The sequence below is a fragment of the Pseudorasbora parva genome, chromosome 9 (genome assembly GCF_024679245.1).
Source record: "Pseudorasbora parva isolate DD20220531a chromosome 9, ASM2467924v1, whole genome shotgun sequence".
NCBI lineage: Eukaryota > Metazoa > Chordata > Actinopteri > Cypriniformes > Gobionidae > Pseudorasbora > Pseudorasbora parva.
Window position 1 is genome coordinate 46,694,021 of NC_090180.1, and position 17,100 is coordinate 46,711,120.

At 39.6% G+C, this 17,100-nt stretch overlaps 1 protein-coding gene across 1 annotated transcript in view; it reads left to right on the plus strand.

Moving 5' to 3' along the window:
- LOC137089302 (homer protein homolog 3) overlaps positions 1-15,913 on the plus strand; it is a 40,997-nt gene extending 25,084 nt beyond the window's left edge. The window contains exons 6-10 of the mRNA XM_067452851.1: positions 1,288-1,421; positions 8,051-8,207; positions 12,406-12,513; positions 12,918-12,998; positions 15,219-15,913. Coding sequence (XP_067308952.1) covers positions 1,288-1,421; positions 8,051-8,207; positions 12,406-12,513; positions 12,918-12,998; positions 15,219-15,404 — 666 coding nt within the window. The 3' untranslated portion in view covers positions 15,405-15,913. The remainder of the gene's footprint in view (positions 1-1,287; positions 1,422-8,050; positions 8,208-12,405; positions 12,514-12,917; positions 12,999-15,218) is intronic.
- Positions 15,914-17,100: the final 1,187 nt, after the last annotated feature.

The window sequence follows — 17,100 nt, forward strand, 5'->3', positions numbered from 1 at the left end:
TTTTTATGCATTTCAAACTCACCCAATGAAATCTGGGTCATTCATCAACAGTGCCATTTGTGCTTAAAGGGGTGGCTGCATGCGATTTGACTTTTTTAACTTTAGTTAGTGTGTAATGTCGCTGCTTGAGCATAAACAGTATCTGCAAAGTTACAGCGCTGAAAGTTCAATGCAAACAGAGATATTGTCTTTTATAGTTATGGCAGTTTATTGCCTACAAAAATGGCCGGTTTGGACTACAACGAGCTTCTTCCTGGGTTGGTGACATCATAAACCCTTGCTAGTCTCCGCAGATGAGACTTCTGCCCGTAATGGGAAGGGGCGTGGCTTCCAGACAACCTGTGCTTGGCACTTCAGCCAATAAAGATACAGGAAACTACATTTGGCCATCTAACCAATCTAAGACCATTGCGTTTTTCAGAGGGATGGGCTTCATTCTATAGAAGCAGGAAGCAAACGAGCCGTTCAAAGGACAGTGGAGACAGCGGTGAGGAATAAAGGGAGAATAGAAGACAAATATAGCATTTAAAAAAAAAATTATTAAGACATGTTATACTGCGCTCCATAAACACAACCAAGCCTAGAAAAAAAAAATTCCTGTCTTAGTCTTGAAGAGTACAAGTAGTTATTTAAATATATATTTAACTTCTATATATTAACATATTTATTGTTATTTGTGTATACACACATGTGTATATATAACTGAGCTGCTCTGTGTATTCTGACAGCTTCCTATCAGAACCAGCATTAACTTCTGGAGCAGTTTGAGCTCCAGTAGCTCGTCTGTTTGATCGGACCCCACGGGCCAGCCTTCGCTCCCCACGTGCATCAATGAGCCTTGGCCGCCCATGACCCTGTGGCCGGTTCTCCACTGGTCCTCTTGGAGCACTTTTGATAGATACTGACCACTGCAGACCGGGAACAGCCCACAAGAGCTGCAGTTTTGGAGATGCTCTGACCCAGTCGTCTAGCCGTCACAATCTGGCCCTTGTCAAACTCGCTCAAATCCTTACGCTTGCCCATTTCTCCTGCTTCTAACACATCAACTCTGAGGACAAAATGTTCACTTGCTGCCTAATATATCCCACCCACTAACAGGTCCAATATTTACAAGCTGTAACAATAATGTAATAAGTTATGTGTTTAGTTTAACACTCAGTTGTCTGTATTAAACAGATTTACCTTGAAGCCTGTCAGTGTGAGTCAGACAGACACTGAGCTGTCACTGTGTGTCTGGATTCATGTGATAATGGTTTTGTTCTATGTATGTGTGTGTGTGTGTTGTAGGACCTGTCTGACGAGCTGCAGTCTCCTCCAGTGATGTGTGTGAACGGACCCGATGACAAGCTTTTCAGGAGCCAGAGCGCTGATATTACTCTGTCCTCAGAGAAGGAGCGCATTAAAAAGATGCTCTCAGAGGGGTAAGGCTTCAGCCGCGCTCATACTAATGTAGCGCCTTCTGTCTGCCTTAGAGGCCTTCATCCACGTTTCTGGAGAAATATCGGAGAAGATTGTGTGGAACATCCATTTATCTATAATGGGCATTTCCTGCCTGAAAGAGCCTATAACACTTGCCTTATGGTGCTGAATTTTACACAGGCAATCTAGTGATGCATTGACAAAAAAAAAATTGAGCTGAAACCATTTTGGAGGGCCGAAATCACTAACCAAAGCGATGAGATTAAATTAGACACAGGCAAACAGAAATCCAGTTAAACAGGCAGGAGAACAAGACTACAAACCATGAAATGCAGTGTGACACTAGCAAGACTTCGCAAAGAGTGAGAGAAAACACAGGTGCTGCGTCCCAATTCGCCTACTTATACTACCTCCTAAAAGTATGTACTCTTTTTGTGAAGAAAAGGTATATACTTTTGAGTGTGTAGCAGAAAAGTATACAAGCTTCGGGACATACTACGCCATCTTTAACGGACTCTGTCGCTTAGTTACGTGCATCCCGTCACCGTTTATCTGCCCTGTCAATCATCGTCAGATTCGTCACAGTTTAAATTCTCCACATTCAGTTTAATCTCCTGCCGTATCGGAGAGAAATGTAGCTGCTCGTTGATCTGCCATGTGTGGGTCTTTGTGGGTCAGAGACTCTCCTCATGTGTTTGCAGTTTAAATATAATGATGCATTTAAAAGTTAACGGCCAAATGTGTCATTACAGAAGTTCACAGTGCTGCTGCAGGTGAAATATAATGTGGACAACACTGAATAAATATATTTTTGTCAGGTTAAATATTGATAGTTGGTCACTCAAACCCCTTTATCTAAACTTCTCTACTTAACCGTCGGACTCGCACATCTGCCATGTTTGTAGTTTTTTAACGCTTTATATTCACGTTTGTAGTTCTAATCAAATCCTCGTCCAACTCGCAATGGGTTGTGGGCAATATCAGCCGTTTGAGTGCCCATCGATCCATACTTCGAATTCGGACCGGAAATAGTAAACCATCCGGGTATCTTTGGAATACTCTTTTCAACATACTATGATTTGGGACATACTAATTCTATTTTAGAATACTATTTAGGATGGATAGTATGCGAATTGGGACGCAGGGAGGGTTTATATACACAGGCATTAACAAGCTGATGACACACAGGTGGATGTAATCACATGATAATGAGTCCAGGCAAAGGTTTATGGGAAATGTAGTTCATGATGGAGTGGCTGGGGAGGAGTGCCCTCTGGTGGTCATCATAGCTGCTGCAACTGGTTAGTCCAGTTATCCAATCAGATCATTGTGAGTTTTTTTGTTGCACATAGAAGGATTTATTTCGTAAATGTGTTTCCATCATAGTTTATACGCATGTCTTCTTATCGGACAAAGAAACCAAATTAATGAAAGTTTAGTTGTTTAGTTTTTTTAGTATCTTGGCATTCCATCCAGCATTTTTTGTACAATATCCCAGAATTCACATATAAATATTGGATGGAAACATAGCAATGTGGAAACTAGAGCAGGTAAGATGTCAGCTGTTTGGACACTAGGAATATCAATCTCGTTTTTACAGCTTATAAACAGTATGTCATGTAACGTTACATTTACCTCAGGAAATCCATTCACTGTCCATAAACACTAGAGAGGAGGATTTTAATAATGCTATGCTCTATATTACATACATATTATGTTATGTGTATTTAATTTACTCTGTCATGAATACTAGTTTTTACTACAGCCACCATTTTAATGTTTTTTATATCAACAATATATTTCAAACATAGTATCTGAGAATTGCTTTATTTTTAGTAGATACAAGGGTCTGTGCTCTGCCATTGGAAGCATTCAGGTGTCTTATGTCTTGATCTGCCATTCCTCTGATGAGTAACACACACACACACACACACACACACACACAAACTCATTCACTCACTCACACAAAGACACACACACTCTTCACTCATTCACCCTCACACACACACACACACTCTCTCACTCACACACGCACAAACTCATTCACTTACATACACACGCACACACACAGACTCATTCACTCACTCACTCACACATACACACACTTACACACACAGACACTCACACTCATTAACTCACTCACACAAAGACACACACACTCTTCACTCACTCACTCTCACACACACACACACACAAAAACACACACTCTCACTCACACAGGCACAAACTCATTCACTTACATACACACGCACACACACAGACTCATTCACTCACTCACTCACACATACACACACTTACACACACAGACACTCACACTCATTAACTCACTCACACAAAGACACACACACTCTTCACTCACTCACTCTCACACACACACACACACAAAAACACACACTCTCACTCACACACGCACAAACTCATTCACTTACATACACACGCACACACACAGACTCATTCACTCACTCACTCACTCACACATACACACACTTACTTACACACACAGACACACACACTCATTATCTCACACATACACAAGCACACTCACTCACTCTCACACACTCAAACACCTTCACACAAACACACACAGACACACTCACTCACACTCATTCACTAACAGAGACACACTCACGCAAACACAAACACACCAAGACACACACTCTCACTCACAAACACACAAACTCATTCACTTACTCACACAGACACACACACACACACATACTCATTCACACACTCACTCACACATACAAACACCTTCACACAAACACACACAGAGACACACTCACTCACACTCATTCACTAACAGAGACGCACCCCCTCACACACATGCAAACACACACACACACACACATGCATGAATCAACATGTCCTTCAAATCTCATCCCATTTGCTCTTGTGTTCTCCGACGCCCCTTCATCTCAGGTCTCTTCTCTAAAAGGGTTTCTATGAAGAGCTTCTGAAGGCTTCTTCCTGGAAAAGTAACCAGTCAAGAACATTTGCATGGGGCGACGCTGCACCTTCACATGAGCTGTGCCTTTGACGCATTTCATGCTCAAAACATTGCATAATTTTCTGCGGTCTGAGAAAATGATTAGAGATGCTGTTCTAAAAACTGAAGTACTTTAAATGCATTTTTGACATTAAATGTCAGCCCAAATGTGAAAACAACACTATATACCTGGGCGGTTTTACTGTTTCTGTTTTGTCTTTGTTGGTTATGATCATAAAATGACCGTTGGCCCCTGGGAAAGCACATTATTTATGTTATCATGGTGATAAATGTGAATTTAATGATGCCATGTGATGCATTTAGTGGTCTTGGCGTTTCAGGCCTGGGTTCAGATAAACATTTCTTTAGTTTTGCTCAATTCCTTTGTGAAGTTTTTGTCCATCTCAAAAACAAAAATATGTAAGCTTCTTAAGAACCAATGAGGTTCATTCTCATGTTACGCAGCACGTTTGAGCTTCAGCAAGAACCAATGAGGTTCATTCTCGTATTGCACGTTTGAGCTTCTCAAGAACCAATGAGGTTCATTCTCGTGTTACGGAGCACGTTTGAGCTTCAGCGAGAACCAATGAGGTTCATTCTCGTGTTACGCAGCACGTTTGAGCTTCAGCAAGAACCAATGAGGTTCATTCTCGTGTTACGCAGCACGTTTGAGCTTCAGCAAGAACCAATGAGGTTCATTCTCGTGTTACGCAGCACGTTTGAGCTTCAGCAAGAACCAATGAGGTTCATTCTCGTATTGCACGTTAGAGCTTCTCAAGAACCAATGAGGTTCATTCTCGAGTTACGCAGCACGTTTGAGCTTCTCAAGAACCAATGAGGTTCATTCTCGAGTTACGCAGCACGTTTGAGCTTCAGCTAGAACCAATGAGGTTCATTCTCGTGTTACGCTGCACGTTTGAGCTTCTCAAGAACCAATGAGGTTCATTCTCGTATTGCACGTTTGAGCTTCTCAAGAACCAATGAGGTTCATTCTCGTGTTACGCTGTACGTTTGAGCTTCTCAAGAACCAATGAGGTTCATTCTCGTGTTACGCTGCACGTTTGAGCTTCTCAAGAACCAATGAGGTTCATTCTCGTGTTACGCTGCACGTTTGAGCTTCTCAAGAACCAATGAGGTTCATTCTCGTATTGCACGTTTGAGCTTCTCAAGAACCAATGAGGTTCATTCTCGTGTTACGCTGCACGTTTGAGCTTCTCAAGAACCAATGAGGTTCATTCTCGTGTTACGCTGCACGTTTGAGCTTCTTAAGAACCAATGAGGTTCATTCTCGTGTTACGCAGCACGTTTGAGCTTCTCAAGAACCAATGAGGTTCATTCTCGTGTTACGCAGCACGTTTGAGCTTCTCAAGAACCAATGAGGTTCATTCTCGTGTTACGCTGCACGTTTGAGCTTCTCAAGAACCAATGAGGTTCATTCTCGTGTTACGCTGCACGTTTGAGCTTCAGCAAGAACCAATGAGGTTCATTCTCGTATTGCACGTTTGAGCTTCTCAAGAACCAATGAGGTTCATTCTCGTGTTACGGAGCACGTTTGAGCTTCAGCGAGAACCAATGAGGTTCATTCTCGTGTTACGCAGCACGTTTGAGCTTCAGCAAGAACCAATGAGGTTCATTCTTGTGTTACGCAGCACGTTTGAGCTTCAGCAAGAACCAATGAGGTTCATTCTCGTATTGCACGTTAGAGCTTCTCAAGAACCAATGAGGTTCATTCTCGAGTTACGCAGCACGTTTGAGCTTCTCAAGAACCAATGAGGTTCATTCTCGTGTTACGCTGCACGTTTGAGCTTCTCAAGAACCAATGAGGTTCATTCTCGTGTTACGCTGCACGTTTGAGCTTCTTAAGAACCAATGAGGTTCATTCTCGTGTTACGCAGCACGTTTGAGCTTCTCAAGAACCAATGAGGTTCATTCTCGTGTTACGCAGCACGTTTGAGCTTCTCAAGAACCAATGAGGTTCATTCTCGTGTTACGCTGCACGTTTGAGCTTCAGCAAGAACCAATGAGGTTCATTCTCGTATTGCACGTTTGAGCTTCTCAAGAACCAATGAGGTTCATTCTCGTGTTACGGAGCACGTTTGAGCTTCAGCGAGAACCAATGAGGTTCATTCTCGTGTTACGCAGCACGTTTGAGCTTCAGCAAGAACCAATGAGGTTCATTCTCGTGTTACGCAGCACGTTTGAGCTTCAGCAAGAACCAATGAGGTTCATTCTCGTGTTACGCAGCACGTTTGAGCTTCAGCAAGAACCAATGAGGTTCATTCTCGTATTGCACGTTAGAGCTTCTCAAGAACCAATGAGGTTCATTCTCGAGTTACGCAGCACGTTTGAGCTTCTCAAGAACCAATGAGGTTCATTCTCGTGTTACGCTGCACGTTTGAGCTTCTCAAGAACCAATGAGGTTCATTCTCGTGTTACGCTGCACGTTTGAGCTTCTCAAGAACCAATGAGGTTCATTCTCGTATTGCACGTTTGAGCTTCTCAAAAACCAATGAGGTTCATTCTCGTGTTACGCAGCACGTTTGAGCTTCTCAAGAACCAATGAGGTTCATTCTCGTATTGCACGTTTGAGCTTCTCAAGAACCAATGAGGTTCATTCTCGTGTTACGCTGTACGTTTGAGCTTCTCAAGAACCAATGAGGTTCATTCTCGTGTTACGCTGCACGTTTGAGCTTCTCAAGAACCAATATGGTTCATTCTCGTGTTACGCTGTACGTTTGAGCTTCTCAAGAACCAATGAGGTTCATTCTCGTGTTACGCTGTACGTTTGAACCTCATTGGTTCTTGAGAAGCTCATTCTCGTGTTACGCTGCACGTTTGAGCTTCTCAAGAACCAATGAGGTTCATTCTTGTGTTACGCTGCACGTTTGAGCTTCTCAAGAACCAATGAGGTTCATTCTCGTATTGCACGTTTGAGCTTCTCAAGAACCAATGAGGTTCATTCTCGTGTTACGCAGCACGTTTGAGCTTCTCAAGAACCAATGAGGTTCATTCTCGTATTGCACGTTTGAGCTTCTCAAGAACCAATGAGGTTCATTCTCGTGTTACGCAGCACGTTTGAGCTTCTTAAGAACCAATGAGGTTCATTCTCGTATTGCACGTTTGAGCTTCTCAAGAACCAATGAGGTTCATTCTCGTGTTACGCTGCACGTTTGAGCTTCTCAAGAACCAATGAGGTTCATTCTCGTGTTATGCTGCACGTTTGAGCTTCTCAAGAACCAATGAGGTTCATTCTCGTGTTATGCTGCACGTTTGAGCTTCTCAAGAACCAATGAGGTTCATTCTCGTGTTACGCTGCACGTTTGAGCTTCTTAAGAACCAATGAGGTTCATTCTCGTATTGCACGTTTGAGCTTCTCAAGAACCAATGAGGTTCATTCTCGTGTTACGCAGCACGTTTGAGCTTCTCAAGAACCAATGAGGTTCATTCTCGTGTTATGCTGCACGTTTGAGCTTCAACGAGAACCTATGAGGTTTAATATCACTATCTTACCACATTAGTACTTACTACAATCCTGGTAAAAAAAAATCACTGCTGGGAAGCAGAGCTTACTAAAAATGTATGTCAGCTTGATAACAGGGTTAAAATGGTCAGACATATTGAATCATTCGAGTGTTTCTCTTTCAGGTCAATCTGTGAGATGAATCTGGAGGCAGAGCTCTTCACCTTACAGGACAGTAACTCTAAACTCGTGGCCGCGCTGCATGAGGCCAACGCCAACGTGGAACAGTGGAAGAAACAGCTGGCGGCTTATCAGGACGAGACCGAGAGATTACGAGATCAGGTGAAAATGTAGAAATATAATAGCCTAGAAATCTAGACACACCCTAGCGGCAGCAAATCTAATCTGCCGCGAGTGTCGTCTAGCAACTCTCAATTCCTTCTGAGCTGTAAAAACCAAACTCTGGTCGGGCCAATTACATCGTGTATAGAGTTGGTGGGCGGGGCTTAACATAATGACGGCCGAGTTGCGTTTGCATGCTTCTAGTAAACACAGAAACTGGCGAACGGCGGCGGTCTTTCGAAACCGATTTGACCGCGACTCTGGAAGACTTGGAGTTAAGCTTTTCTGAGAAAAGAACAAAGAACGGCACTGAAGTCATTCTTAAAAAGGGAAGATGTGTTCAGAGTTTAGCCGACCGGATACGGCGAATGTTTAATCTGTCAGCGAGCTCTGCTTCACCTTCGTTGCTCTGGTTGGTTGTAGCGCTATCCTATCGCGTGCAGAGGGAGTTTGAAAGACAACCGTTTATCCGCCCCTCGGATTGAGCCGTCAATGGTGAGTTTACAGACCAAACATCTTGACATCTTGGTCTTGAACAATATGTAACATGGAAAGGGCTGAAAGTGCGAGAGAATTCAAAATACAAGTATTATTACATTTTATACTTCTGGTCAAATGTTGGAAATAATTAAAAAGTTTTAATGTTTTTGAAGAACTTTTATACTTAACAACACTGCATTATTTGATCAAAAATACAGAAAAACTGTAATATTGTGAAATATTACAAATTAAAATACCTGTTTTCTATGAGAATATATAATTTATTCCTGTGATCAAAGCTGAATTTATCCTCATTACTCAAGTCTTCAGTGTCACATGATCTTTCACTAATCATTCTCATGTAAGGAAATATCAATTATCATAGTTTTTAGCAGCAAAAAATCTGCTCTGTTCAGCACTGATAATAATAAGAAACGAAAAATAATTTAGCACCAATAATAACTGATGATAACTGAGCATCAAATCATTAAGGTTGTGATTCCCCCTTCTATATCTTAAGCTCTTTGAGTGCCTAGAAAAGCACTATATACATGTAAGAAATTATTATTATTAATTATAATTATTCACATTAGAATGATATCTGAATGATCATGTGACACTGAAGACTGGAGTAATGGTGATAAATTCAGCTTTGATCACAGGAATAAATCACACTTTACTATATATTCACATAGAACACTGATATTTTAAATTGTAATATTTTGTCACAATATTACGGTATTTTTGATTAAATAAATGCAGCACTGGTAAGAGACCTTTTCAAAAGCATTAAATAAATCAAAAGCAAAAAAGCTGCAAGAAATGATCAGACTCTCCATCGATCTGAATGGGATTGTCATTATCACCCTTTCCTTTTCTCTCTCTTCACACCGTGGGCTCTCATTATCGCTTCAGAACTGGACTCGTGTTTGAGTGAGGTAGCCCTCGATCTCGCTCTGTCTCTTCGGGATGAGAACAGGCGACCAGGTGGTTGAAAATGGTTCATGTCTCATGGGACGAGAGAGAGAGAGAGAGAGAGAGAGAGAGAGAGATGCGGGGTGGTTTGTAGGACAGCAATATCCTACTTTCAATGGCCTAGTTAGGAGGACTGAAATATCACCAGGGGGAGCTGCCAGACCCTCGTTTGGGAAACTTTTTTTGCACTTTACATGGTTAAAAATAAGCCAGTCCCTCTAAAGGCCCTCCAAGTGCCAGAGACCTTTAGGAGGTGCTCCTTTTTCTCCTGCGTGTGTGTGCATGCGTGTGCGCGCGTGTTTGTCTGCGCTTGCGTTAGTGCGCTTGCGTGTGTGCGTGCATGTGTGCGTGTGTGCATGTGTGCGTGTGTGAGTGCGTGTATGTGTGTGTGCGCGCATGTTTGTCCACGCTTGCGTGAGTGCGCTTGTGTGTGTGTGTGAGTGTGTGCGTGTGTGAGCCTGTTTATGTGGTTTATGAGGACACAAATTTGTATAACTACATGGGTATTACACTGGTATTACACTATTAATTTGGTTTAAATGTCTTCATATTTCAAATAGCTTTAAAAACATACTAAATTATGTTTTTTGAGAAAGTAAAATGCAGAATGTTTCCTGTGATGGGTAGGTTTAGGGGCAGTGTAAGGGGATAGAAAATACGGTTTGTACAGTGCAGTATAAAAACCATTACGCCTAATATGAAGAGTCCCTGTAAACCACATAGATCAACGTGTGTGTGTGTGCGCATGTGTGTTTCATTATAATGCGGCTCTATTGGAGCATAGAAAAGCACTAGAGCAGGTTTTCCTCCTTGAATGTTGATTATTTCCTCATATTCTCCATAGCTACAGCTTTTCCCTGGCTGTCAGTAACTGTTTAGTTCCTGTCTCTATGAAGCCCCGCCTTCTGAAAAGCACACTGTGCTCTGATTGGTCGGCTGGAGAAGTGTGTTGTCATTGTTGAAGCGCTTCCAGCGTGTTTGGGAAATGCCCCGCCCCTTGCCATAAACGTCAGTTTCAACACACTACTAACTAACTGAACCAGGCTCCACCCCCTTTATTATGCGCATGCATTATTTAAATGAGAAATTTTGTGCCGTGTTTATTTCTGGAAGAAAACTCAAGACTACAATGGAGGCGTTTCAGGAGTTCAGAAACACTGACACTGATATAGAGAAGAGCTCAAACAGCAAAATCACACACTAACGGAAGATGAAGATGGGAAAAAGCATAGACATTTCTGGTTTTATTGTGATTCCTCCTAAGTGCATGTTTCAAAGCAATTGTATAAAAAGTTGTATATTAAACATCAAATATGACCTTATCAACTTAAAGTTCATCATTTTGCAATGCATTAGTACTGATGAATGTCTACTGTCGCATCACCTGGTTAAAGCGCGGTGTAAAACTCTCGGCCCAGTTTCTTCTGTCCTTTACTGTCAGCGGTACTGCATTATTCAAATATAATGCCTGAATAATCACTGAATGTGTATGTAGGTCAGCAGCGGGGCTTTATGATGGCCATTATGCTGGAGATTCTGTGTAATAATGTGTCTGAGTGAAGTTATAAAATGATTTTACGCATCAGATGAGCTGGTAAAGCAGAACAGGCTGTGTTTGTAAAGAAACGGACAGAAGCGAGTGAGTCATTACTGCTTTCATCTGAGCCTTCAAAACATTCTGCCATCGCTGAAATATCAATAAGAGCCTGTTTTCTAGAAGGACTCCGGCCAGAACGGACACTTCTGTGAATAAAGCTGCAGGTAATGGGTGGGAAATGAAGGACTGTTTTCAGACAGGTTTCTCTGACACACATCCATACAAAAGAGACACACTGGATTCAGAGTCGTGTGATGCTGTGTGTGATGGACACAAGTGTGTTTGCACAGGAATCAGTTTAGAGATCGACCGCTATTGTTGCTATACTTTTTTTTAAGTAATAAAAATGACAAAATCATGCATCAAAATTACTACAACTTTCAAATTAAAATAGAGATTTGAACTATCTTTTAGTAAAGAGATTTATCGGTTTTATTCATTCGATTTAATATTTATTTTTATATATTTAAATATCTGTACAGTATTGTTTTAGGTATTTTAGTAGGCTACATCAAATTAAACTAAATGAAAATGAGAAATAAAAAGTTTTAATGGTTTGTTTTTGTTTCACCCAGTCTCAGTGATACTGAAATAACATACAAATAATATTAAATAATAACAATAAAATAATAGAATTATGCATAGTCAGGGTAGCAAGATAAATATTTACACAGGGTTTTATTTATTGCATTTGGTAACACTTTATTTTATAGTGATCTTGTTACAAATGTTATACGTACTTACTGTAAATAAGTGAATTAAATGCAGTAAATTATGCATAATTACATTCAACTAACCCTATAGTAAGTTAATTATTATTAACTTTTATTACACTACACAGGCACTTTAAAATAAAGTGTAATCTTGCATTTTTACATTAAATTGTTATTTTAATAATATTTTAATTGATATTAAAAGCTTAAAAATGTGACTCATTTCTGTAACGTCTCACTTAAGCATGATTGCTGTTATGTAGAAGTCATTTGATTTTTATGAATGCATGAAAATATTAGGTGAAAATAGCCTGATAACCATGAACGTGTTGGCGTGAAGTGTTCTTTAGGGTTGAGTCAAGAACCCTAGAATTCTATATAGAAGCTTTGTTGTATGAGTGTGTATGATTAATGTGTGTGTGTGTGTGTGTAGGTGGCAGATCTGGAGGCTCATGGTGGTCAGGGACCCAGTGACATGCTTAAAGATGAGCTCACTCAATCCCTGGAGGAGCTGGAGAACTTACTGAAGGCAAAGGATGAGGTGAGACACACACACACACTGCCCCTGCCCCTAAACCTACCCATCACAGAAAACATTCTGCATTTTTACTTTCTCAAAAAAAAAACTCATCCTGTATGATTTATAAGCATTTTGAAAAGTGGGGACATGGGTAATGTCCTCATATTTCACCCTCTCCAGTAGTACCTAGGTCACACCCATGTCATCATACACATTTTTGTCCTGATATGTCACAAAAACATGCCTACAGACACGCACACACACACACACTCTCGTGTGCTGTCCACTGACCTACAGATGCTCTTTGCTGAAAGTCAGCTCAATCATCAGCTCAAACTCCAGCATGTGAGACACAGAACAAATTCACCTCTTTCAGCAATGCCTGACTATATTATATATTTTTGCACATTATTGCATCGTTTCAGGAAATCCGGATTCTCCAGAGTAAGAAGTCGAACTTCCATGAGCTGGAGCAGGAAAGAGAAGAAGCCATACACAGACTACAGGTGCTGAAGACGTCACATCACAATCGCAACACCTCCAGAACATTACACAGAGACGTTTGAAGCAGTAATCCTTCAGTTTAATGCATTTCATCAATCAAAGGATTCACAATTATATAGAGATCAATCGCTATTATAGTTTTTTTAAGATTATTTACATTTTAAAATTAACTTTATTAATATTTGTATTTCTCAAAAAAGTCACCTTTCTGAAACACACCTCACTTAAGCATGAATGGAAGTTATCTAAAAGTCAAATACATTTTCTGCAAACACTTTAAAACATGAGGTAAAATGGAAGAATTTTTATATTTAGGTTTTATATTTCTATATTTTTTTCGATATAATTTATATTTCTTGATGCCGTACAGAATCATTTCATATTTCTATGTTTTTTTTCTGTTTATATCTTTTATATTTCTTCAGTGAAGAATCATATTTAAAATTTTCTTTCTTTTTTCTATATATTTTTATATCACTTTTTTAATTCATCTTGGATTCAGAATCAGGTTTTATATTTCTATATTTTTTTCTATATTTTTTCATTTTCTTCATGCCGGGCAGAATCAGGTTTTATATTTCTATATTTTTGTTCTATATATATTTATATCACTGTTTATATACATTCTGTGCTGTTTACAGCGGATCCGGAAAGTATTCATAGTGCTTTACTCTTTCCACATTTTATGTTTCAACCTTATTCCAAAATAAATTAGAATCATTATTTTCCTCAAAAATTCTACAAACAATACCCTATAATGACAATGTGAAAGAAGTTTGTTGAAAATATTTGGAAAAAAAAATGTAGGAAAAAGTCATAAGTTCATAAGTATTCACACTCAACATTGTGCTCCGGTGCTCCTGTTTCCACTGATCATCTTTCAGATGTTTCTCCTAGTTGACTGGAGTCCACCTGTGGTAAATTCAGTGGATTGGACATGATTTGGAAAGGCACACACCTGTCTATATAAGGTCCCACAGTTAGCATTGAACGTCAGAGCACAAACCAAGCCATGAAGTCCAAGGGATTGTCTGTAGACTCAAAGTCAGGATTGTATCGAGGCACAGATCTGGGGAAGGGAACAGAAACATTTCTGCTGCGTTGAAGGTCCCAATGACCTCAGCGGCCTCCATCATCCTTAAATGGAACAAGTTTGGACCACCAGGACTCTTAGAGCGATCGGGGGAGAAGAGCCTTAATCAGGGAGGAGACCAAGAACTGATGGGTACTCTGACAGAGCTCCAGCGTTTCTCTGTGGAGAGAGAAGAACCTTCCAGAAGAACAACCATCTCTGCAGCTCTGCACCAATCAGGCCTGTGTGATGGAGCGGCCAGACAGCACCTGAAGGACTCTCAGAAACAAAATTCTCAGGTCTGATGAAACAAAGATTGAACACTTTGGCCTGAATGGCAAACATCATGTCTGGAGGAAACCAGGCACCGCTCATCACCTGGCCAATCACATCCCTACAGTGAAGCATGGTGGTGGCAGCATCATGATGTGGGGGGGTTTTTCAGCGGCAGGAACTGGGAGACTAGTCAGGATCGAGGGAAAGATGAATGCAGCAATGTACAGAGACATCCTTGATGAAAACCGGCTCCAGAGCGCTCTGGACCTCAGATTGGGGTGAAGGTTAATCTTCCAACAGGACAACGACCCTAACGCACAGCCAGGATAACAAAGAGGGGTCACGGGACACCTTTGTGAATATCCTTGAGTGGCCCAGCAAGAGTCCAGACTTGAACCCGACTGAACATCTCTGGAGAGATCTGAAAATGGCCGACGGACCTTGAGAGGTCCTGTGAAAAAGAATGGGAGAAACTGCCCAGAAATAGGTGTGAAGCTTGAAGCATCAAACTCAAAAAGGCTGTGATCGGTGCCAAATGTGCTTTAACAAAGTATTGAGCAATGTACATGTGAATGTTTTTTCTTTCTTTTTTTATACATTTGCAAAGATTTCAAACTAACTTATTTCACGTTGTCATTATGGGGTATTGTTTGTAGAATTTTGAGGAAAGCAATACATTTAACCCATAAGGCTGTAATGGAAAAAAGTGGAAAGTGGAAAAAGTCACACGCTGTGAATACTTCCCGGATGCACTGTGTGCTCTACAATGAGAGCATGTGCAATATAAAGACATTTTCTGATTCAGAGGGTTAATTCCTGTAAAAAAAAGTTCTGGTGAAATCTGACATAAGCACAAACTCTGGTGTATTTTCAGGAGTTAGAGAGGCGTAACGCTGAGCTGGAGCGGCGCGTGCAGAACGCCGAGCAGAACCTAGCCTCAGCGCTGGAGGACCGCGAGCACGCTGAGAACGAAGTGCAGAGGGTCGTTCAGATCCTCGACGTCAAGATCTTCGACCTCAACGACCTTCGACAGAGCCTGGTCAAACTGATCAGTAAATGAGACACTCATCCTGTCGGCTTCAGTAGCTCTGCTTCAGTAGTTTCTGCTCGGATACTCTCAGTCTCTTCTCACTCTTCTTGCTTTGTTTTCTTTTGCATTGAAACTTTCTGTTCAAACTCTAGCAATAACTCCAGTGCTGGACGCGAACATGAGCCGCGTTGTTACAGTGCAAGAGGGGAAGCTTTATTTTTGATACACTACTGCTGCAGTATTACAAGTATTCATATTTATTTATTAGAGGTCACACATTGTGAACAATAGGGCTGGGGAAAAATTGATTCACAAATGCATTGCAATTCTCTCTGAAATGAATCTGGATCTATTCTTTTATAAAAAAAATCATGATTTAAAATATTGCTTTTTTACATTTACATTATTATTTTGAATTATTATTATATGAATAATTATATATATAAATTAATATTATAAATAAGATTTTATAATTTGGATTTCAGTCAAGCGCATCTGGATTTTTTTGGTTTCATCCCAGAATTTTAATTTCGGTGCATCGCTATTAAAAATTATTATATTTTAATGATAATTTAGCTTAAAAATGATCGCGCATTTTTAAAAGAATTATAATTTCAAATTAATAATAATTTTGTTTAGTGCAGCACAGAAGTTAAATGTTCTTTTTTACATTTACATTATTTTTCATTATGATTTAATTAAAATTATATTTTTCATATATATATATATATATACATATATATATATATATATATATATATATATATATATATATATATATATATATATATATATATATATATATGAAAAATATAATTTTAATTAAATCATAATGAAAAATAATGTAAATGTAAAAAAGAACATTTAACTTCTGTCAAAATGTCAATATATATATATATATATATATATATATATATATATATATATATATATATATATATATATATATATATATATATATATATATATATATATATATATAAATTAGTATTATATGAATTATAAATGAATAATTCATTTAGTAGTAATTGGATTTCAATCAAGTGCATCCTGATTTTTGTTTCAGCCCAAATTTTTCATTTCATTTCGATGCATTGCTATTAAAAATGGTTATATTTTAATACAAATATTCATACATTTCTGTAACATTCAACTTAAGTGTGCAAGTCAAATACATTTTTATGAACACTAAAAGATTAAGAATGGTTTTTGAACGGAATCGTACTCTTAAGTCTGCTATGGAATATGACGTGAGAACCAGAATGAATTTGTAGCAAAGACTGTTGTGGCATAAACGCCATATACGAGCAAACCATGAAAAAGTCATCAATGAGCATACGTTTTTGTGAATGGCTGTCCTGTGTGTGTTTTCTCTTGATGTGGATGTGCTCTGCGGCGCTGCAGAATCACAGCTGGAGTGTGGAAACCAAAGACCAGCTCGAATGTCTTTCATACTGTGGAACGCTTAGCATAGAGGACGGTATTGATGTAAAGCATTAATAGTAGCTGCACTGGCAGTAATATACAAGTAGGTAGAAATTAACAATTGTTCTGTAATTATAGAATATTAAGATCTCTTGAACTCTCAAGGGGATTTATACTTAAGAATAGCTGTAGTTCTTCATCAAGGAATGGATTCTGAATGTGCTTGAATGCAGCTAGTGTAGTCGCTGTGTGCGAATCTAAGGCTTCAAGCGCTGCTGTAATGGTTGTGTTGGATTTATTT